The sequence below is a fragment of the Nannospalax galili genome, unplaced genomic scaffold, assembly GCF_000622305.1.
Source record: "Nannospalax galili isolate Female #2095 unplaced genomic scaffold, S.galili_v1.0 scaffold450, whole genome shotgun sequence".
Lineage (NCBI taxonomy): Eukaryota > Metazoa > Chordata > Mammalia > Rodentia > Spalacidae > Nannospalax > Nannospalax galili.
Genome location: NW_008329134.1, coordinates 3,522,365 through 3,547,068, shown reverse-complemented (window position 1 = coordinate 3,547,068; position 24,704 = coordinate 3,522,365). Strand labels below are relative to the sequence as shown.

The 24,704-nt window shown below is 39.3% G+C and overlaps 1 protein-coding gene across 1 annotated transcript in view; it reads left to right on the top strand.

The window, feature by feature from the left end:
- The first annotated feature begins 2,490 nt into the window (after positions 1-2,490).
- Positions 2,491-24,704, top strand: part of Ahr (aryl hydrocarbon receptor) — a 46,079-nt gene continuing 23,865 nt past the window's right edge. Inside the window, exons 1-2 of the mRNA XM_008832722.3 lie at positions 2,491-3,032; positions 14,328-14,515. Coding sequence (XP_008830944.2) covers positions 2,506-3,032; positions 14,328-14,515 — 715 coding nt within the window. The 5' untranslated portion in view covers positions 2,491-2,505. The remainder of the gene's footprint in view (positions 3,033-14,327; positions 14,516-24,704) is intronic.

Sequence of the window (24,704 nt, the reverse complement as noted above, 5' to 3'; positions counted from 1 at the left end):
ACTCTGTGTTTTCCAGTGTGCCATTTTCCCAAATAAATGACACTGTTAACAAATATAGGTGGATTTTATTTTGTTGTGGCATTCAACAAATGTTGAGTGCTTTCTGTATGCTAGGCACATTTCTATGGGTGTAAAATAGTGAATAAAACTGACAAATGTCCTCAATTCATAAACTTTAAAAAAGATTATGAGACTAAACTCATGATTTCCACCCTCAGTAGTGTGATTATTAACCACTCAGATGCATTGTTGAGAAAACTGTCATTATATTGTCTTATTTTTCAAATGGCTTTTAGTATTAGCATAAAGAGCAGCAGGTTTAATGAAATCTATGATTTTTCACACACTCTTTGTTTCTTTTCCTTTCTGCTGATGTCCCCACTGCCTCCCTGCCCTTCTCCTGCAGGTCCCTGACTCTCCCAGGAGCCCTCTTTTGCTTTCATATCTCATGTATTCTATAACTTTCTTGCTTCCACCCTTGAAATCCTCCCCTAAAACCTCTTTTTTTCCCTTCATGGTCCCCTTTCTGGTCTCATAACTCACACCCCTCCACACATAGAAAAATTAAAATCTAGGAGCCACATATGAGAGAAAACACAAAGAATTTGTCTTCTGAGTACGGGGTAATTTGCATAACACAATAATTTCTAGTTCCATTCATTTCCCTACAAGTGTCATGATTTCCATTGACATTCCATTCAATGCATGAGCAAAATTCCATTATGTATTTGTACCACATTTTTTACCCACACATATTGATGGACATCTAGCCTGGTTCTATTTCCTAATAATTATGAATAGTGCAGCAATAAACATGGATGCACAAATTTCTCTACAGTAGGACTTAGGAAGTAGTAGAGCTGGGTAACTCTACTTTGTTTTTTTGAGGCACCTTCATACCAATTTTTATGGTGCCTGCATCAGTTTACACTCTAACTGACAGGGAACAAGAGTTCTTTTTCCCCAATATCCTTGCCATCATTCACTGTCATTTTTCCCTTGCTCTCATGCATCCTCTCTTCTAACAGTTCTCAAACATCTACAGAACACATTAAAATTTCCCCATCTCCACCATCACCTCCACTGCAGTATCAACAACTGCCATCTCTTGGCTGTGGTGCTGCAACAGTTTCCTAAGGTGCAGTTCCTCCACCCACTACTCTGTTTCTTCTTTAATCTGCCCCAAACCCTTCAGGTAGTGACTTTAAACATTTATTTCCCCTTTCCTTTGCTTAAAAAAACTTTGCTTTCGCTTCCCATTGTCCATCTTTCCGGTACTAGCCTGATTCCTGGAACATAGTAGGTGTTCCCATAGTATCTTCTGAATGCATTAATATGTAGAGGGAGATGATATTGTAAATAGCTAAAGAATCCTGAATGAAGAGGATTTGAGGTGGGTGCTCAAAGAACAAGTGCGGGGAAATGGATTATAGACAAGAATCAGGCTCAATAGTACCTGCTAAACAGTGGGCAGAGGACTTTAGAACAATTCCTTGGTTTTCAGAATAATGAATCTGGAGACTGTTAGGGCCAATCACAGGACAGTTATGAATTTATTTAGACGCACCTAGGTTTAAGTTACAAACTCATGAGGCAAAATGACTTGATGGTGCTTTTAGAAGTAGGTGTGAGATATGGAGGAATCTTGGTCTCAATTTGGGTGCCCACTGGCTCTCCTAAACACTTCTCTGCCTGTATTCTCTTAATAGCATGGAAGATGAGCCAATTCTGTTGGCTCTCTATGGTCCCTCCTACCTGACCTTTCTATCGTCTATACTTTGGATTTCCCTCATCTGCACTGCTGCGACCCTGAACTTGCATCTTCATCGTTTCGGCCTGCTCTTCATCCATTCTTGCTGTTCAGTAACAGGGTTTGCTAATTTCTCCCAGAGTGACAAGACAGCAGAATGTTACTTTCCTAATAACTTTAAAAACTTTCCATTGCCTACAGAATAAGATACAAAATTTTCATCAAGGCTTTATGATTTGTCCCTTAATACCTCTTCTCTAACAGGCTACTTATTCACAGCTCCTCTCCCACTGTACCAGACTACTTAGTACGCGATCCCAGATACCTCATACCCTCAGCGCTCCTTGGCGACTTTCCTTCCAATCTTACTGAAATCTGACTGAGGAAATATTTTATTGTCTACTGGAGAAATACATGTTTAAAGGGGGGAGGGGGAGTCGAGAGAGGAACTAGGAAACTAGCCTTCAAGCCTCACCAACCATGTGCATTCTGCAGCCTTCTCCACTGGAACGAACGCTTGACAGTCCCATTGTTTATCAGCTCATGAAATTCTCTGCCAGAAGTTGGCTGGCTTAACTGTAGGTGACGCTAAGCTCATTACTTGGTGTATCTTGGGTCTGGCTGCAAGGAATTTGCCTAGGCATACCTTGGCGTCACACCCCCTTCTCAGTGGAGAACAGGTCCAGGGCGAGCCCCTCCCCCGACCTCCGAACGTGGCTCCAGCCCGAGTCCCAGCGTCCTACGTCATCCCGTGGATGAGGGCGGGGCCCTCTTGGGAGCAGGGAGGGGCGGGGCCTAGCAGGTGGGGCGGGGCCGAGGCTCCCGGCTGGACAGCGGGGTCGCGGCGCTGCTGCTGTGGAGCTGGTGCGCAGCGGCGGCCGGCAGCGCGTGCGGTTCCCTCGACGCTCGGTGCCCAGCGCGTGCCCGGGGCGCCCGCTCAGCGTAGAGCCCGCCGCAGCGGGGTCGGGCGGTGGCAGCGGCGCCAGGACCGGGATCGGGAAGCCTGGGAGCAGCGCGGCGCCTACCTGAGCTCGGGGCCGGGCGCGGCGAGCAGGAGAGCGGGCCGTCCGGGCTCCTCCTCCGCGTCCCCTCGGGTCGGCCTCCCGCACCTGCGCGCCGCTGTCCATCCCTGGGCCGCCGCTCACCTGGCGGAGCGGGGCGGGGCGGTGCCGCGGGAGGCGCAGGTGGAACCGGGCGGCAGGAGCCGCGGCGCGGGCACCATGAGCACCGGGGCCAACATCACCTACGCCAGCCGCAAGCGGCGGAAGCCGGTGCAGAAAACGTGAGTGGCGTCGGGGCGCGCTTGGCCCGCTGCGGGAGGAGCGGCGAGCCGGGCGGCGGGGCCCACGCGGACGCGCACCCGGGACCCCACGCGTGGGCAGCTCCTGGTCCCCCGTGCTACTCTCCAGTTCTGCAGCCCATCCGGCCCCGCGCGCTCCGGGCACCCGCGTCCTCTGCACTTGCAGTCCTGCGACCTTCTTGGCCCTGATTCGTTGACAGCTCTGACCTACCTAGTGTTGCTCGGGATTAGTTAGCTAAGCCAGTCTTGAGTCCTTCTCCGCTCTAAATATCCGCCTAGGTGAGACCCGGAGGGTACTCGGGTGCTCGGTGGGGAGCCTAGTGAGAAGAGATGTTGGGCGCACTAAACACGTGCTGTTCTTCAAGGGACCCGGTGCCCCTGAAGGATTGTTCCCGTCCCCAGCAACCTAGCGTTCTGTTTTGGTATTTGATTTACTTACTAGACAGCAATTTTGAGGGGCTCATTGTAGGTGTAGTGAGTTAATGGCAGGTTGGAACGAGCAGTAAGTAGGCAGGTGTCCTGCAGGGTTGGTGGAATTCTTAGCCCCCTTTTAGTGGAGCGTCTTCCTCCCTTTGGGTGGTTTTAAGGTTTGTAAACAGAAAAAAAAAAAAAAAAAAGGGAACTGGACTTACTTAGAAGTTATTCTCAATATCTACCTGGAATTCCTTTTTTCACTACTTGTTTACCATTCTAACGGTGAATGCAAAATTTTATTTTTTGTTTTGGTGGCATATTTGCATGAGATGGATAATGCAAGATAATTTTTTCAGAAAAGAAAAATCAGTGCTTGGGACAGTTTCCCATTTGTGAGTTGTCTGTATTGATGTGTTTATTCATAATTATCTTTGTTTCTTTACCTTCACATTTCCCAAAGTTTCATAAATAATTTTAAGAACACTTAAACGTATATTCAGGCAATCAGAAGTGTATATTTTGCTTAAAAATTAACTATCACTACATGTGAACCAGAAATACAGTTTAAGATTTATGCAGTATTTAATGCTAGTTACTGGTTTAAAGTTTCATTGTTCAGGAATTTTAATTTTCTTCAAGAGTTTCCGCTGTCATAGTTCTTCCAAATCTTTCCCTATAAATTGGCGTTGACAGGAGATGTTCCTGTGAATTAAATATCCAGACGAGAATTTGGAAGTGTTATGGTATAGTGTAGCGCACAGGAATATTGTTGACTCAGCAGTTTTCTGCCTTGTAGCTCTGAGGACTCTGGTTTGTTTGTTATTTTGTAGAATGGTTTCTTTTGCTAAAACCTGTAATTTGACTTTGTCCTGGATAGTTAAAATTGAGAGGCTTGCAAATGCTTGTCAGTTTTTTTGTTTTTGGTTTTGGTTTTTAGTTTAGTTTTGTTTTGTTTTGTTTTTTTAACTCATGCTTAACCTGTTATGAAATAGGTATATCACCAATTTTATCTGTATGGTAAGAAAATTTGAAAGCCCCACCCCCAAGATGGATTGTTAAGTAACCAAGTTTCAGTGTGTTCCTGAGGGATATAAAAACTACTTTATAAACAAAGTTAAATGTCTTAATTTTTATTCATTATAGTTTAAATTAGTTGTTAGTTTCTAGTTAACATTATAATAGGAAGTTTTCCCCTTTAAAGTACTGTGTTTCCCTTTTGATTAAGAAGCACCTTGTGTTATATTGTCTCAATATTTTAATTATGCTGTACTATACCAATATTTAGTAATTTCTTATAATTAAAATGTCTCCATGCAGACATATTTTATTTGTTCTTTCTGATGTGTATCAGATCTTTACTGAGTTCCATGACTTTCATCTTATAAATGCATTAAAGGTCACGAACAACATGCTCTATAGAAAAGCCTAGTGCTGCCATTTGCATTATCAAGTGTGTGTTTGAGTTCTATTTTTCTGAATGAAAAATGGTTAACTTTATAATGCAGTTAATCAAAGTTCACTCTAACAATGAGGCTATTAAACTTTAATATGAGTCTTTCAGTTAAACTGCTAGTTTGTGTGTTGTAAGGCCTAAAGCATGCCAACTTAAAAGAAAAATGTATCATTGAGAATAAAATATATCTAGACAATGCTATCCAGTTTTACTTGACTTTGACTCTTTAAGGAATAGCCCTTTTATTTTACTCACAGAGAACATACACAGTAACTGTTGGGGGAAAAAAAGCTTATTTAAATATACAATTCCATAAGAATTTGGAGTAAAGTAGGTGACATAATTTTAACCTGAAGTTCCTTTGGTTTTCAAATGAGGATCTAAAAGCAAAATGAGCTCCCTCTAGTGGCAGGTTTCACAGAGACAGTTCTCTTTACTAGTAGGAAATACATTGGACATGTTTTAACTTAAATCCCCCAACAGTGTCTTGTATACAGCCAACTGTGACTGATGGTTTCCTTCCTTTCTGGTGTGCTGCAAGTTAGTAAATTAAAGGATCTGAATCAGTCTTGCATCCAATCTGTGTTCTTAACTTCAAGGACAAAATTTCAAAGACAAGCTCGTGGAGAACCTGCTGCAGTTCTTAGAATGCTATTCTACACAGAAGATCTGCTCCGGAAAATGAACTGACATTTTCCTTTAAATTCTTGCTTATTCTCTAGGGAGAGGAAAGCATTTCTGTGTGTTTGTTTAGTTATTCTGTCTCATGATGATAGCCAAAAAAACCCACTGTAGAAATATCTACTCTGTTTTTTTCTAGTGATTATAATTTTAGATATACTTTTGAAGTTTTATTAATACATTGAAGGTTTTACTGGTATTTCAATTCACCATATTTCTAGAAAGTTACTGGTGAATAGTGACAAATAAGCATTGAATAAATACCTTCTGCACTTGAAGGTGGAGCTGCGATAATGTCGATCAAGCCAGGCGGCTCTCAGAAGGAGTCAAGACTGGACTAACTCTAGAGCATTAGGCGATCTTCTATTAAAATTCATCTGATGAAAGCTTTCCTTATTAATTTGCTGTCAATGTTAAAGTAATATAAAAGTGTTATCTTTCTTGTTCTTATTAAATTGCCTTTCATTCTGTCTAGACATTCTGAGCCTCATTTGTATAAAAAAGCCTGCTGGAAGTTTGTTATTTATACAATACTCATTAAGGTTTTTTCCATATAAATGTGGTCTGGTGCCCTTTTCTAGATAGTATGCAAAATAGGCGGTCTTTTCAGATTTGTAATTTTTTTCTTGGCCATTTTTCTCTCAAATGTTGAGAGAAATGTCTCTGTGTTGAGTCAGTAGGTGTGCTTCACAAAGGTCAGCTATGGAGAGGTGTTCCAGAAAGTAAACATTAAGCAGTGGAACATGGAGAACTCCAGATCCAAACCCAGCGACCTGGCCAAGTTTCTTGATGAGCAGCAGGACAGCCTCCTTCACTGTCGCTGTCACTGCTAAACCAGCAGAACAGAAGCATTTCACAGACCGAAGGCTGCTAGGGGTGTGAATGAAACAGAAGTGTCAGTTCTGATCTTTAAGTAGTGCTGGATGTGCTGCCACAGAGCAGTCAGGTTGTCAAGCAGTGAGGGGCAGTGTCAGATGATGTTCTCAGCGAGGGCCACAGGCAGATCTCCGAGGTGGAAACACTTTGCTCACGCTCATTCATGTGTTTCACTAACAGTTACTTGAATCTGAGCATCATGAAATATTTTTTGTTGTTTTGTTTTATTGTTGTTTTGAAAGGTCTCTCTATAGCCCAGGTGGCCAGGTACTCACTATGTAGACCAGGTTGACCTCTGTCTTCCAGAGATCTGCCTGCTTCTGCCTCCTGAGTACTTGGATTAAAGAGGTGCGCCACCATGACCGGCACCTGCAAATCTTTAACAGTCCCTTTCCACTTTTAAACTGTAAAAATAATTTTTTTGTGTTTCAGTATACTATAACAAAAAATTACTGCTTATTAGCACATACTCTAAATGTGAAATTGAGCACAGTGTTTTCTCTATGTCATCTTATTTCACTTTTATAGCAGTACTAAGGAAATAGTATTTCTGTTTTATATTCAGGGACAAGAGATTCAGAATTGGTTCAGGTAGTAAAGGAAAAGCTAGACTTTGAATATTGAGTGGTTGGCTCCAAAACATATGTTCTTGTTAGCTGTACAGGACTGTCAGGGTAAACAGGCTAACTGCATATAACCCTATCCAGGGATTTCCTGTTGCCTACTGCCCCTCTTCTAAAAGTGTTGTGGAAGAAATAAACCATTTGCCATTTCACATACATGATTTATACTCGCTGATCTGTTACTTTTGTAATCATGTCTTTTCCTCTTAGATGCTTTTCTTCCTATCTCATTACTTTGCCATACACTTCTCCCTTTAAAACATTTCTAATGACTATACAGTGCTTTATTGCATAACTTATTTCACTATTTTTCTTTTTAGGGGCCATTCTATTACTTCTGACCTTTCAGTATTTCAACTGGTGTTTCAGAGAACACACCCTTGAGATTTGTACATTCTTATATAAATTTGTTAGTTATTTCCTTGGGAAAACCCCTATAGTAGACTTTTAGGGTAGAAAGGTGTATATATTTTTTAAGGTTGAGAAAAATGTTACAATCAGAGATAGTGTCAAATTATGCTGTACAATTTTTGTGAATCAAATTCCCTTTGGTATTCTGTGGTTCATGCTTATACGTGTATTTTAAAATGTTTAGAAATGTTATGAGTTGAAAAATGTTGCCAGTTTTCCAGGCAATGGACGAGGTCATTGTACCTGTATGTTGGGACTGGGCTTATGTGCAATAGTAGGTGGATGTTGGGACTGGGCTTGTGTGCAGTAGTAGGCATGTGTGGGTGTTGGATTTTCTTTTTCCTATATTGACTTACTTTGTCTTATGTTTTTCAGCTGTTCTGTTCTTTTCCCTTGTTTAAAGCTGCATTCTTCTAAAACAATACACACACAATTAAAAAGTCAGTAACATATATACAAGTGCTGTCTTAAGTTTAGCTTGGTAGGCATTGCAGTTTGACGCCTTCTTTGAGGTTTTAGTACTCTTTCATCTCTCCTTAGCTTTCTTTCGCCTTTCCTTAGCCCTGGGGCTTTGGTTTAAATTTGCTTTCAGTGTTTCATTATTTTTGACTGTGTAAATATTCTTTTCTGCTGAGATAAGTAGTGTTCTGTGATTACGTTTTCCTTCCACTCGTGTACATTAGAGATTTCTACCCATTTTCCATCATATGCTTTTGCATGTAAATACAGTGTCTTGGGTTTATTGGAGACAGTGGGTTTCTGTCTTTTAGTTTGCCTTATTTTGTAATGATCTCTGGAAGGGAAGGGGATATTGCAGAAGCCTTTGTATTCTACCATGATGACACCAGAGGTGTCTTGCTTATTATTTAAGACCCAGTTTAGAGACTCACATCTCCACGAACTCTTGAGCATCCTTTTTACAGCACCATTACTGAGCAATACATTACGCTTGGTTTCCTTGTTACAGAATATGTTTGTTCCTAGTAGGGAAAACAGAGCTGTGTTGTGTTTGTCTTTATAGCCACCGGAGCTTTCTACATAGTATTTGAGATTTACTAAGTTACCATTGATCACCACTTAAATTTTCCCTGGTCTTGTCTTATGATTATGGTATAATGGATCCATTATGTAGTAGGCTCAAGGGATAATACGAAAGAAGAATGTGCATGTGCATAGAAAAAGAGGAAGAGAAAACATTCATGTCATCTTTCAGGATTACTGACAGAATCGTAATTTCTAGGGCATATTTCACTTCCCTGGTTTTTACTGTTCATGTTTTCTTTATACCCAAACTCTCTCCTTAATTAAAGCCAAGGGGAAAGCAAAGCAACACTCACAGCTGGAGAACAGTGAAGGGATAGGGGCTGTGTGACTCACTCAAAGTGGCTTCTAGGCAGAAGTCTCAGAAGTCTCTCTGAATGTGTTTTGACTCATAAAGGGAAATAAAATGTCAAGCCGTATTGAGCCTAGCAATTTGTCTTTATGTTACAGCCCTGCATTTTACATTCAGCACATAGTTTATGGCTACTAACATTTGAAATTATCATTCTGAACAGTAAGTATGCACTGACTCTGAGGGAAGACCGTAAGAATGCATGGAGTTAAGAACTGGTTAGGGGCTGGAGAGATGGCTCAGCTGTTAAGAGCACTGCCTGCTCTTGCAGAGGACCCAGGTTCGATTCCCAGCACCCACATGGTGGCTAACAACCATCTATAACTCCAGTTCCAAAGGAATTCAACACTCTCTTCTGACCTCCGCAGCCATTGCACAACATGGGTGCACTTACATACATGTAGGCAATACACTCATATACATTTAAAAAATGCAAAATAAATACATAAAATAAAAAGAGTTGGTTGTAGCTAGCATAGCAGAGGGATTTCACTGAGGAATACTTCGGATTTCTTGCAGAGAAAATAGTGCCCTAGTTGATGAGAAGGGAGGGCCTAGGTTCCAGAAAGTATGAATGAGGACTTTCAAGTACTGGGACTAGACATAAAGACAAGCAGGTTTGGCTGAAGCAGTGGGCGTGGACTGAAGCACAGAGGATAAAGCCAAGAGAGCAAGCTCAGCGTGGGAAAGCTAGCTCTTGTTAGAAATGCCACTTTAATTTCACAGGATTACTGAAACCATGTTTGCCTTATCAAATATTTCCAGTTATATTAACTTGTAATTAAATGGAATTAATTTCTTTCCACTGCTTTAAACACTGGGTGCAGTGATGAGCCTCCCAGATGCAGAGTGGGCTCATAAAGCGTCACAGATTATAGGCAGTCTGGCACTGAGCACTACCAGTAGATACAGAGATCAGGAATTCTGAAACCGCATGGAGTATACTCAGCTGCAGCCTGCGATTGGCAGGGTGGGACAAGATTTAAGTTAAGGTTTAAAAAAATCATGAATTGCCTCTGTCTTTCATCAGCATCATATAGTCTCCCTATTTCAGATTTCTCTAGTGTTACAAGGTTATATATTTCTGTGTAACAGACTTCATTTTAGTAATGGTTGGCAATGTATTATGGTACAGATTTAGACATCAGAGTAACCCAAATTCAATGTAATTGCTGGAGTACTCTCTCTAATTACTCTGCACATCATACTTAAGTATGAAAACATGAAATATTTTCACAAAATAATTTTAATAGTTCTTTCAAAATCAGTGGAAAAAGTGAGTGAAATGTTTTACTTTGAGTCTAATACTTCAGGAGTTCAAATCCACAAGAAATACCATGGATTTGAATTGCTGCATCTGGAGGCTCTTAGCTCTGCGCTTCTTTGGTTTCTCTCTGAATTTAGCTTTCTGCTGTGACCTCCAGATATGCTATCCATTTCTTTCTACCTCCTACTCTTCCTAGGTTATCTTTGCCTTTACCTGTTCCTTAGTGCTAGACCTAAACATCAGAATCATTCAGGTCACCTTTTTGTTTGGTATGCCTCCTAGGAGAAACAGTCATTTTTTGAAGCTACAAGTCTGAGATTCATTTGTACCTCTCTTCACCCAGTGTTTTCCTTTCCTTTCTATCACATACCAGCTCAGCTTAGTTAACCCAACATTTGAATCTGGCTTAAAATCTCTCTTCAAGGTACTCCTTTTTAAAAAACACTTTATTATTTTTATTTTATGTGTGTGAGTGTATTGCCTGCATGTATGTAAGTGCACCTGTGTTGTGCAGTGCCTGCAGAAGTAAAAGGGGGTGTCAGATCCCCTGGAACTGAATTTATGGATGGCTGTGAGCCACCCTGTGGGTACTGGGAATCCAACCCAGGTCCTCTGCAAGAGCAGTCAGTGCTCTTAACCGCTGAGCCATCTCTCCAGCCCTTCAGACACTTCTTTTTACTACCCTTCCCTCACAGGCTTTGGTCATGCTCTGGTCACTTCTCTGAGCACTTCTGGCCAGAAAATGTCACCACAAATACAGAAATGATTGTGTTTACATAGTAAGTAGAGCAGCAACATCCTGACAAATATATGCTATTTTATTTAACTCCTTTTTTTAAATTAAACTTTTAAAAATTTTTTATTTATTATCTTTATTTTATGTGTATGCGTGTATTGCCTGCATGTAGGTAAGTGCACCTGTGTTGTGCAGTCCCCACAGAAGACAGAAGAGGCTGTCAGATCCCCTGGAATTGGAGTTGTGGAAGTTGTTAGCTGCCATGTGGGTGCTGGGATTCGAACCCGGGTCTTCTGCAAGAACAACCAGTGTTCTTAACTGCTGAGCCATCTCTCCAGCCCCAGATTTAACTCCTTTTTTTTTTAGCATGACCTCATGCTAAATGTTCCATAATGTACATGATAATGCATTAGGAGGTGGGCAGTTTTGCATATATTAAAAAATGGTATCATAAACAGAAACCAGTATAGGGTTAAATACTCCAAAGAGCCAGCACGAAACAGGCAGCATGTGGAGGGAGCAGTGCCCTTAAGTTGCTGCCACTTCTCCATGTCTCACCATTCTGTGCTTGTGCTGTTTTCTTCTCTCTGATGCTTCATAATTGTTGCTGGAAAGCTATCAAAAATGCATGATTAGATTGAATACAATTTTTTAGTATATATATATAGTTATTTATGGAACAAATAACTTAAGAAATGTTGTTTAAAACTTTTGGGTAAGATTCAGAAGACATAAGGGGTAGAGCAGGCAATCCATTGCAAGGCAGGCTATAAAAGACCTTTAAAAAGTCTTCATCTGGGCCTTGAAGGGAGTGAGACCAAGGAGTTGCCTGAGCACCAGAGTACATGCTGATAGCTATAAGGGATTTCTTGGCTCTGAAGTGAGGTGAACAAAGACAACTTTTGGCCAGACCAAACAAAGCCTGTATAGACACAGACTAGAAAAATCATGAGTGGTTTTCTCTGTTAACTGGAGGACCCTGGACAGTCCCCTGCTACTGAAGGTTTTGATCAGAGGAGTGGCAGGTTTGATTCATTTTTAGAAAGAAGTTCCTGATGACAGAGTCAGAGCTTTCATGAGCCCTGCCCTGCCTTCCGTTTTCCCTATCACCGTGGGCAATTTGGCAAAACAGGGCTGATAGTGTAGATCCCAGCTCAAAGTTTAAGATGACTTCCAGGTACAGAGTCCAGCTTTCTACCATAACTTTGAGGAAACTTGCTGCTTCCCCCATCTTCAACCACATGGCTCCCTCTGCAGAGAGAGACTCTCCCTGTCTATCAAAGTCAGAACCTCCACTACTCCTTATTTCATTACTTTGCTTTAGGGTTTTTGTTTCGTTTTTGTTTTGTTTTGTTTTGACACTAGCAGCAAAAGCTGTATATTTATTCATTGATTTAATTCCCTGTGCTGCACCAGATACCTGATATGTGTTCAGTGTTTGTTGACAGAATGTGACCCCAAACATCTTCCTCCTCCTTCCTCCTTCTCTTACTTCCTTTATCATATCATCCCCCTTCTCGTTGTCTTGTTTATACTTCAAAGAACTCATAGTTCCTCATTTCCCAGGATACCATACATACATATGTATATAATATATACACACACACACACACACATATACACATACACATACGCATACACATGAATGGTTCTCAAGCAGTTGTATCTCCTATAATACCTTTTGATACAGTAGAATATCTTTCTCATCTGCCCAGGATAGGGTGGGTGTAAATAAGTATTGGTTAAGTCATTAATTAACCAGTAGAGAGAAAATTATACAATGAGATAGATCCACATTATAAATAAAGGTTGAAATTTGGTTGGTTAATTGAGAAATGCAGTAATTAATTTTGACTTAAATTTGATTATATGCATATGATTGGGGTAAATAAGTAGATAAACAATCATTAATTTCTGTTAAATATGTAATTATACAAACACTTTAGAGAAAATACTAATTTTCATCCACATACCACTTTACCTTTTTCACAGAAATAGCATGAATTCTATTAAAGAAATAGACATGTATTGAAGAAATTACTTGTTAGTGAAAGTATAAAATACTTGTGAAAATTCTGAACTTTTATCATTTTAACAAGAAATATGTCTTCTCCACTTATATTAGTGAAAATATAAATTATCTAGAAATGTTTTGATTGAATCAATTTAATAGCACTATATCCAGACCAGTTTCAACTTTATATGACAGTGTCCTTTCATTTGATGTGTCAAAAATGGCTCTGGTGCGTAAATCTTTTGGAAAGATGTAGAAGTGTGGTCTAAAGAATTATTTTCTTTAATATTCTTTGGTTTTCTAATATTTCTCAAATTTTAAAAAACTTGTTTATTTATTTTTGTGTGTTGTGTGTGTGCACGCATGTGCAATTGTGCATGCTGGCAGACCACAGCTTGCCTGTAGATACCAGAGGTCACTTTCAGGAGCCCATTCTCTCCTTCTACCATTTGGGTCTGGGGAATTGAACTCAGCTCACTAGGCTTGGCAGTAGACTTCTTTATCCTCTGAGCCAGCTCACCAACCCAACTAATATCCTCTGTCTTTCAGCATGTGTGTCTGATGATCTATAAATTCACTTAAGTTACTAATTTTTACTTTGAAATCTTGGATAAGGTCTTTTGGTAAAGCTTTTGAACTCAGGTTCCTCTTCTACTCACGGACATATTTTCCCCAAATGAAAATCATACTAAATTGTTAAGGTGTCCTTGGACTTTCTTATTGAGACACAAGCTATGAAAGCTAATAATTATGTAGAGTTAGGCCTGGTGTGAAAGTAGAAATTGCCCCAATATTTCACATGCAGCAAATAGGAGTAACTAGTTGAGTATATTCTTGTTTTGGTATTTGAGGGCTGTATGAAATGGTTGGAGGACCCTCTTCAGGTTCTAGAAGGTCTGGGAAAGCCGCAGCTGAGTGGGGTGGGAACAAGAACATGGAAGAAGCAAACGGACCTTTGCTCTCTGCTCCTGTCTATAGAAGTGATGCTGAGGTTCTTTTTGGAAGACAGCAGAAGAAGCATGATTTCTATATAATGAGCTAAAGAGATCTTTTGTTTTCATTCCTTTAACAATGCCTAACTATTTGAGGGAGAGGCAAATTCTAGTAGACTTGTTCATTGGGAATTGCTACACGCCATATATGAAGTATAAAGAAGCATTTTTGTAAGTTGTATTTAATGTTTTCCTAAGATGAGTTTGTAAGCTTTTTAATCACACATCAGTGAAGAATTTTACCTTTTCCTTGTTTTTCTTAATTAAAATATGAAAGGAAGATTAGGCAAGACTTATGTAAACGTGAAGTAGATCTTTAAAGTTCATTATATGAGAAACTTGAGCTGTTATAATGCAACAGGCATTTTTGCCTTTTGTTTTCTAAAGGATTTTTATGGTATTTTATTTGTTTTTCAGAGTAAAGCCTGTCCCTCCTGAAGGAATCAAGTCCAATCCCTCCAAGCGACATAGAGACCGACTGAATACAGAGTTGGACCGCTTGGCCAGCCTGCTGCCCTTTCCACAAGATGTTATTAATAAGCTGGACAAACTCTCCGTTCTTAGGCTCAGTGTCAGCTACCTGAGGGCCAAGAGCTTTTTTGACGGTATGATGGCAGGGTTTAATTTTCTACCAATAACTCACAAAATACTAATGTAAAAATGGCTTTTTTTATGTTGATGACTGTAAAAATTAGCCATGTGTGAAATATTTTATTACTGTAGAAAAAAATTAAGTGATAAAGCAAGATTCATAATTATTCCTGAATTAACTTTCTCATTTCATTTATTAAACAGACGTAGCTATTTAAATGGTATATGGTATCATTCTTTGAAAATGATATATTTGGAAGTTTCCTCCAATTTATACATGTTTAAGTTCCTCTTGTTCCAATTCAAGTTTTTAAAATTTCTCTTCTAGAAGGAAAGAATAAAATACACATCTTAGACTGTGATTGGGGCTGGGTTTATGACTTAGTAGATAAGAGTGCTTGTTGTGCTATATTTTCCATTTTTATCAATGTCAATTCATTTAGCCTTTCAAAATAATACAGATTTCTACTCCTTCATATTAATGTGTATTTGCCTCAAGAAAATGTAGTTAAGGGGCTGGAGAGATGGCTCAGCAGTTAAGAACATTGGCTGATCTTGCAGAAGACTCAGGTTCAAATCCCAGCACTCACATGGTAACTAACAACTGTCTGTAACTCCAGTTCCAGGGGATCTGATAACCTCTTCTGTCCTCCATGGGGATTGGACAACATGGGTGTACTTACCTACATGCAGGCAATACACGCATACACATTAAAAATAAATGAAAAAAAAGAAAATGTAGTTAAAATATTTTATTACTGGAAAGAGACTTCAGTGTAGAGGCCACTAGTGCTGGATTCCATTCTCCATGCTGCCACTGACACACTGGCTTTGACCGTGCCAAGGAGCATCCTGTCCTCAGCCATAAACTCAGCTGTGAATGTTGGATATGGAGCTAAGTGTTAGTATTTCATCATCACAGCGTGTTTAAAATCAAATTCCTGTTTGAATATGATGTTTCAGTGCATTTTATCACATAAAACAATTCTTTAGTTGTTTCTTATGTGGGTGCTGAGAATTTGAACTCAGATCTTCATGCTTCAAACAGCAAAATCTGTTACCTGCTGAGCTTTCTCCCCGACTCCTAAATTTTCTTCCATATTTATACCAAAAATAGATTCCTTAAGGAATATGCTTTTCAAAATGTCATTTTCTTTTTACAAACTGTAGTAAAGGAATGAATGGGTCTCTGTGGCCTGTGTAGATGCTTCTGAAACTTCATTGTGTTCCTGTGTCACCTAGGGGTTACGTTCAGATGCAGAGGCTTTCTACTTCTAACAGGCTCTAAGATGTTGCTGTCGATGCCAGTCTAGGTTATTAATAGTCACCTGGACAGCACGTTGATAGAATACTTAAGTTGGTCAGGGATTTTGGAGAATTTCAAAGCAGTTCGTTTCCTTTTAGATTTGTGTTTCTGTGATTTGATATATTTGGTTTGAGAAACTTTTTATTTACTTGTTTTTATATTTTTTCTTTTGAAAAAACGCCATGTAGTTTAATAGTTGTGGTTTATCTGCATACACTTACTCCTGAGGTGATTATTTCATGGAAGGTTGTCTATTTCAAAGTTTTTTTAATAGATGGACTTTCTCTGATCATGTAGAAAGTTTTAAAATTTCATCTTGAGGAGCCCTTCGACAGAGGTTCGTGCTGCATCTGTGTGTGTCTGCTGTAGTCCTTTCCTAATAGAGCTAAAGCTAGAGCCCAGAGTTGCAGAGTCCTTACATTGTTTTCATGACTGTCTCTTGGTTCCTCCCTTTTTCAAAAAGCCTCAAGGATTCTGCTGTAGAGCTCTAGCTGTTAAGAATGTTGTCTCCAATCAAACAGCAGCAATAGTACCTGGGTGCTTCAAGAACCGCTGGTTCTTGAACCTCACCCTGAACCTGTGAGATCTTTCACTGATTATGGGTAGCTGCGTGTTAAGGTTTGGAGCCAGTGCTGCTGCTTGTAACCTTGAGTTCATTCCCAGCACCTGGAATATCTGATCCTGTACTTAACTGCTTTACTGTGTATGGCACAACATTCCCTGACACAAAAGATGCCTCTGCCCTTAGTTTGCATGTGGACGGCAGGGGACATTATTCCCCTGGGAAAGATTTACTGACTCAAATCGTTTTACCTTTCCATTTCTTGCTCCTTTATAATGGAGACTCAACATTTTACGAAAAACAGTGTGTGTGTGTGTGTGTGTGTGTGTGTGTGTGTGTGACCTTGAGTTCATTCCCAGCACCTGGAATATCTGATCCTGTACTTAACTGCTTTACTGTGTATGGCACAACATTCCCTGACACAAAAGATGCCTCTGCCCTTAGTTTGCATGTGGACGGCAGGGGACATTATTCCCCTGGGAAAGATTTACTGACTCAAATCGTTTTACCTTTCCATTTCTTGCTCCTTTATAATGGAGACTCAACATTTTACGAAAAACAGTGTGTGTGTGTGTGTGTGTGTGTGTGTGTGTGTGTGTGTGTGCGTGCACCTGTCTACCTGTCTATGTTTGTAAAAAAACACACTTTGTCCGCTGTTTGGAAGTAAAGAAACAGAACTAAAGCTTCTTAAAATAACCAGTGTGCTATGGAAGCACTACATAATTACCTTACAGACAGGTATGTATGTGTGTGTTTACATACACAGGCATGATTAGATGCATGTCCTGTTACTCAAGATATCAAGATACCTTATTAGCAGTGTTGTAGTGCGACGGGGCTCATCATAGAGTTCTTGCTTATTAAAGGTATTTTTCAGCGCTCCATTAATTAGTTGGATTTTTATTTGGATTCACTGTGTTTGTCTTATTACTTATTTGTACCAATTCTCATCAGGTATATATTCTTAATTTGAGATTCTTCACCTTGCTGTTTTCAGACTTCAGTGTGCATAAGACTTAGCTGGAAAGTTTGTTAAAACACACATTCTAGGACAGGCCTCCTATAGGATGATTCAGTCAGTTTTCTGTAAAACTCAGGAATCAGTATTTTAGCAAGTATGTTACAGAGGTTGTGGTGGTGTTTTACCCTGCCTTCAGTTGTGCCCAGAACTTCTTTTCCAAAATTATTTGTGTTGAGGCTGGAAAGATGGCTCAGCAGTTAAGAGCACTGATTTCAGATTTGGTTCCCAGCACCCACATGGTAGCTAACAGTGGGCAACAGCGTCAGTCCTGGAGGATCTGGTACTCTCTTTTGGCCTGTGCGGCATTGCATGACATGGGTGTACTTACATGCATGCAGGCTAAGTACTCATACACATAAAATAATAATTAAAAAATATATTCGGCTGGGTGTGGTGGCACACGCCTTTAGTCCCAGAACTCGGGAGGCAGAGGCAGGCGGATTCCTGTGAGTTTGAGCCCAGCCTGGTCTACATAGCAAGTTGCAGGCCAGCTGGGGCTACAGGGAGACCATACCTCAAAAAAAGATCAGCATATATTATGTTGATCTTTTTTTGAGGTATGGAATATATGTGTTTGCTTCACTTTTGAAAGGAAAAGCACAAATATCTGAAAGTTTAGGAAGAATGTAAGTGTGTACTTGGATTTTAGTGGTGTGCATACATCTTGACCAGTACCTTGGCCTGTTCAGTATAGAAATATAGAGCTTGATGGAAGGTGAGGGAGAAAATACATCAAAACCAGGCATGATCCCATTGTTTTTTCCGCACCATCATCAGTGGACAGTGGAATATTTCAGACACCCGAAAAATAATTAAATCCCCTATGAACTGCACCAGGACTAAATGTAAACCAGGAGACCTAGAGCATGCTGACAATGCTAGGGATCTATCCACAGTCCCACTGTCCCTCTGTGAGGGCAACAGTATAGTGTAGCGAAGGGAAACTCGAAATGAATAGCAGGATACAAATGGGGGGTGTGCAAGTTCCTGCGGAAAGAACAATATAAACGAGTAATCATACAATCTTGTTAGAAAGGAAACTCAAGTTCTACTATAACAATAGATATTTTTTCAAGAAAATAAATCTATTCCAAGCTTAAATAATCCAACTTGAATTGATCTTCTCAAACTTTGGAACCATGACTGTACTGTTACTATTGTCTGGAAAGCAGCAGTTGAATGGTAGGTACAGCAATAATATCTATTCATTTGTAATTGATTGAAACCCAAGAATTTAACTTTTAAATACTTTATGAAACTTAGTCATTTTTAGGTATGGTAAAGTTTGAAGCAGTTTATTTGATGCTATTGTCACATGTGTGAGATGAAAATATTAATAAACATAACTTTTAAAACAAACTCCTCCATCCTTACATCCTCCATCATATCAGAGTCACCTCTGTAATTGTGAGGCATACATTTAATTTCTGGAAAAGAAGGCTGGAAGCAAGGAAAAAATGATTTTGTCTAGGTAAGTACTGAGCCTGACATAACTGAACCTGCCATCTGAGTTCCTAATGTCTTGACGCTGACAAGTCACACTGGAAAGTAGTTTTCTGGGTATTTTAAAAACTCAATGATAAGAGGAGGACACCTGAGTCTTCATTCCTTATATATGCTTAAAATAACCACCAATTTATGAAGTAGACTACATGCTAGAATGCTCTAAATTCATGAAGTCTAAAAGTGCTACGGGAAGAGAGGATGACGCTTGCTATTAGACGTGAGGGTCTGACATGTATTGGTGTCATGTCAGATGTGATGTAGATGTGAGGATCTTGCAACACTTTTTGACTTAACTGTCTGTCGTAGATCTTCATTGACTTTACTTAACCAAACTGAAAGTCATGTGCTTTTCTTTTCCCTTCTTTTGACAGATACTTTAATTGTTCACGAGACTTTGAAAAGAGTTATTGTGTTTATTCATCTTCTGAGGACATATTTTTCTTAATTTTAGCTCTATTTTGGTATCTTTTTAAACCATATTATTATTTTATTTATTCATGTACATGTGCCATGATCAAGCTTGAACAAACAATAAAAATTAGTTAAATAATAGCTCTTAAGTATTGAAATTTTAAGAAGACTAATGGATTTTCACATCTGTTTTTTTCATTCACAAGAAGTCTAATTTTCCCATGCTATGATTTTTAAATTATATATTAAAATACAGTAGTTTGCCATGTAACAGATTTTTAACAGCAAGTATAGTTTCTTTAAGAATATGCAAAGTAGAATTGTTTGCATAACACTTCAGCACCTATGAAGTCATCAAGTGAAATGTTTGTTGATTGAGCTTCATTTGCTCATTGCTTTATCCATCATAAATTGAGATTTTAACCAGTTTGTGTCTTTGTAAAATTTGTTAGTTACCGTTTTCTAATGTTCATATTAGTGAGTGTACTTCTTTAAGCGTAGAACTTGCAACATGAGAAAACACGGGTGGAATTAGATCCAAGAAATTTTTAAATTGTTTCTTAAATCCAGATGTTCTGTCACTGATCCTCAGAAAGAGGCACCTAGTCTCTAGTGTCGCCTGGGAGTTGTTAGCAGTGCCAACTGCAGAGCTCTGTCTAGAACTACTGTGTCAGAAGCTGCCTTTGGCATTTTGAAAATGGTCTGCTAAAAAGACAGTAGCTGTTTCTCAAACTATAGCTATAGACGTAAACTAGCATTTTCATTTTTTTTTAAAAACTCAACTTTAAACCAGGCATGGTGGCACATGCCTTTAATGCCAACACTCTGTGAGATAGAGGCCAGCAATGGTCTACATAGCAAGTCCCTGGCCAGCAGGGGCTACAGAACATTGTCTCAAAAACCAAAACCAAAACAAAACAAAAAAACCTCAACTCTAATTTGATCTTGATGTTAGAAATTTGTAGATAGAAAAATAATCTGTCAGTATTATCAAACAATGTTGAACTGTGTAGACCTAATCTTTTGTTTCCTTGAAACTTATCATGTAGCATAGTTATCTTTAATGTTAGTTTCCCATCTTGCTTCAAAAGAACATACTTCATTTAAAGAAGAAACAATAAAGCATTAAAATGAAAAATGCATCTTTTACCTCAAACTATGTAGAAAACCCCCTTTAAGTACATTAAATGTATTATTTGGAAATTATTCATTTATATAAACTAAACTAGGATTTTTTGTTTTACATTAAGAAATGCTGTTACTTAAACTTGTAGGTTTTACACCAGTTTATGTGTTTTGATGGATTTTAGAAATCCTTGCTCTCTTTTATGCTTACATCAGCATAGGAACGGAACTTAACTTTCCTGGTCACGGTAATAAAGGGGATAATAAATATTATAAAAGTCAATTGAATTTATAGCAGTTATTAGGGATCAAAAAAGACATAGTTTTTTTTCTTGCCAAAACGTATTATGCCATTTTTCTGTTTAAATGCAAACTTATAGGAACAAAATACAAGATGCTATCACAATCCATTTTTTTCTTCCTCATGAATTTTCTCTATTCAACAATTCAAAGTATGTGTTTTGAAGAGGAAATATACTTAACTTGTAGGGAGAGATGAAAACCTGAGCTTAAATGTGTAAGAAAGGACAGTACCTTGTTAGGAAATGTGGATTGGGTAAATGCTGGTGGGTCTAAGATTGGAGCCATAGGACCAAGATGTGGCTACTTGATAATGCTGTGTATTTACGTATTAAATTTCATCACTGATTAGAGTCAGTTCTTAGCTGTATTATATAATTGCTTCAAAGACCTCTGGATGAGGAAATAGTTGAAATACCTTGGCATTTTGCTATTCATAGTTTTACTCTTTGTGTATTTGTCTCAGTTTGGAAGGAGGTATATATTTTGCATTTGGGTGGGTTTAAGAAATGTCAGTTACAATGTAGTAAATGCTTCCCAAGTAGCAGGGTCAGCTCATGCCTTGTTTTCAGATGCTGTATCTTATTCTGCAAATGGCTAGATATTCCAGTGCTCTTATGTTTCAAGGGTCTTGCACATTTGATTACATACATGATTTCTGTGCCACTTAAGGTTTGAAGTACTTCAGGTACTGTGTGATGCTCAGTAACACCCTCCATTTAAAGATGAGGAAACCGTTAAACAAAACTGTACAATTTTAATTCATTGTAAGTTTTCTGTAGTGAGCCCAGGGTGTGTAAACAGCCTAGTGTTTACCATCTCCGTCCTAGACTGTCAATGATTGATTTCAGGCCTTCCCTAGGTACTCTGCATGTCATTTTACACTCACTAGAATTTGTCTCAAGTGGTAATATTATTCTTATTGCTTAGTATTGCTTTTAAAAGCAAGAAAACTAAAAGCGAAAGGTAGTTAGCACACTGGGAGGAGTGCTAGAGGGTAGATCATTGCCTGCACACTGCTCAGGCTGTCTGGGTTTTTGTTCAGGCTCTATATAAAGTTCTGAGACTCTGATAAAGTCTCTTAATCTCTCCAAGTCTTGGTTTCCTAAGCAGTGCCAGTCTTGTAAGGTTGTTTCAAACATTAAGTGAGTTAATAATACTTAGGTAGTGATGGACATGAATTGTGGTCTGGGGACCTGTTCTTACAGAGTGATGTAACTCAGTGGAAGGAAGTAGTCCTTGAGATGGGAGCCAGTGTTGCTGCCTCACTCATTGCTTTCTCATCAAGGGAAGCAACATGTACGCAAGAAAGAATATTAATAGAGCTGTTATTTTAAGAAAGAGGAGATAATAGGTATGAGACTGAAAATTCAAGGGAAAGCATCATAAAAGTTTAAAATTGTAGTCTAGGTTGAGAGATGAGGGCATAAGGAATAAGTTTTATAAAAAAACAGAGAAGTATTTTAGGTGACCCTGGGAAGTGAGCACACACACTGTTTCTAGACTCTTTCTTGCACAATATTTACTTTAATCTTTTACTGGGGAGGGACATCAGAACAACTGAAATAGAACCAGTGACCATCCTTCCAAATACACTTGTCATACATGTCAAATATTGGCTTTCAACATTTAGAACTCTGAGCATTATTATTTAAAGCATTTGCTCTTACTACTTTTCCATCTATAAAGTGATAGGTAAAAAGCTGGCAGAGAATGAGCGAATGGATGGTGAGGCACCGAGGCACAGCTAAAACTCCATCAAAATAGGGTTTATTAGCAAAGGAACACATGGGATAGATTCCCTTCCCGGCAGGGAAAATGTCTGCCCGGGTCTTGAGCTGGGGTCTTTTAAAAAGGGAGGCTGCTGCTTCCTGCAGAAGGCAGGAAGATGTATTTTTTTAAAGTTGGGTCGGGGGAGTGGGAGAGCAGGACTGTTAAAACCTGTTCTCTTTAGAGATCAAAGAGCAAGCCTGCTGTGTTGGCCAAACTGTGGAGAAAAGTCTGCTTCTCTTGACTTCAAAGACCAAGGTGCTTATCAGCTAGGTTTCCTTTTCTCAGGAGCATGAGAAGTCCTTGGGATCCTGTTGGTGAGGGGGCAGGGCTATCTGAACTTTAACATATAGTACTTGTAATACTTCATTAATCCTATTCCAATTCTTGACTATTTTTGACACTCTACTGTCTAGTTCTTTGTTTCTGTAGCTTATACATCCTCAAAGACACAGGCCAAGTCTGATTACATGATTGGTGCTACTCTCAATAACTGACCAAAGACCAAATTGTAGATTGCTGAGATGAATCATTCTTTCCTACCAGTAATTCTTCTTGGAACTGTATGAATTCTATTAATTAAAAATTAATGTGAAGACAGAGTGTGGTGGTGCACGCCTTTAATCCCAGCACTCAGGAGGCAGAGGCAGGAGTGAGATCAAGGCCAACCTGGTCAACATTTCAAGTTCCAGGCCAGCTGGGGCTACAGGAGAGACCAAGTCTCAACACCCCCACCTCATGCAAAACAAAAACAAAAAAAAACTAAGCTTTGAAAAATTAACAAATTAACATGAGGAAATTCCAGTTGATAATTTAGGTCTTTTAATTCTTTTAAGATTTATTTTTACTTTTAATTATGTGTCTATGTCTATTTCTGTGTGTTGGTATATGCACATGGATGCAGGTGCCTTCTGGCAACCAGAAGCATCTGATCCCCCAGGACCTGGTGGTTGTGGTTGTTGGACATTGAACTGGGGGGTCTCTGGGAGAGCAATGCATGCTCTTAACCACTGAGCCAGCTCTCCAGCCCTAATTTAGGTCTTTTAAATTCGGTACTTTGTCCCCTTTAATCTTTAGTTATACTTTCCTTTTGGGTGTTTGAGGCCATACAGTTGGCCCTGATAAACCAATTTATTTTTACTCTTAAGGCTATTTGAAGATCTGTTCCTCAGGGGTCACATGGGCTTGGGAGGAGCCCCTGGCTCCTTTCTTTTACCAGTGTCTATGTGAAGATAACTCAAAGATCCTGCTTGACCATGGCTGGCTTCACTTGGAAGCATGGAGGAAATGTTTCCTCTGTCCTGACCCTCTTCTTTGTAGACTGGACTAAAGGCTACATAACAAGAAATAATTCCAGATAGGAGATACCTTCTTTTGAGTTGTTGGCCAAGGTGGCCCAAGAGACTCCCAGATAGTAACCCAGCATAAAACTGGGAAAATGAACAGCAGACCCCAACCTTATCTAAAGGAATGTTGACAACTGATTGCTGTTAGATGAGGAACAGCTGACCTTCCTAAAACAAAGACCTCCAGATAGGCTGACTAGATCACCAGATGGACAAGTAGTAGGGAATGGCTGGGGTTGCTGACAACACAGCAGACAGTAGCAGGGAAGACAAAGTAAAAGGGCTCTAGTGGGGGGTGGGGGGCTATGGGAGGGTGCCATCTGGGAAGTGGGTTTATAGATGAATAAGATTGGGATGTTCTGTGTGATATACACACAAAAAAACAACAAATTAAAAACTGAGTTATATTTGAGGAGGAAGAATAAAAATTCATGTCATGTTAATTAGTAGAAGTGATAAACATTACCATTGAAATCTGTCTGATGACTTTATATCCATACACAGGTGCCAAGGATCTGTGTGCAACCAACCATGACTAGTAATAATCAGATACATACAGATTAGAGATGCATGTGCCAACATCTTAGTGTTATTAGCAAAAACAATGAGTCTTTCTGTAAGAAACAGTATATTTTAAAATGAAATGGAGATCTTTTTTAAAAGTTAAAAACTCATTCAATTTTCTGTCTTACAGGGCTTATACTGAGTTCAATATTGTATAAATGTATTAACTCAACTGTGAACCTAGAAACTTCCACCCACCTGTGAAAGAGATGCACTCTTGCTCTGGAGTATGTTACTGAATATGTTAAATCTGTAGTGAAATGCTTCTTCTAATCAAGTAGTTGTTAAAAAT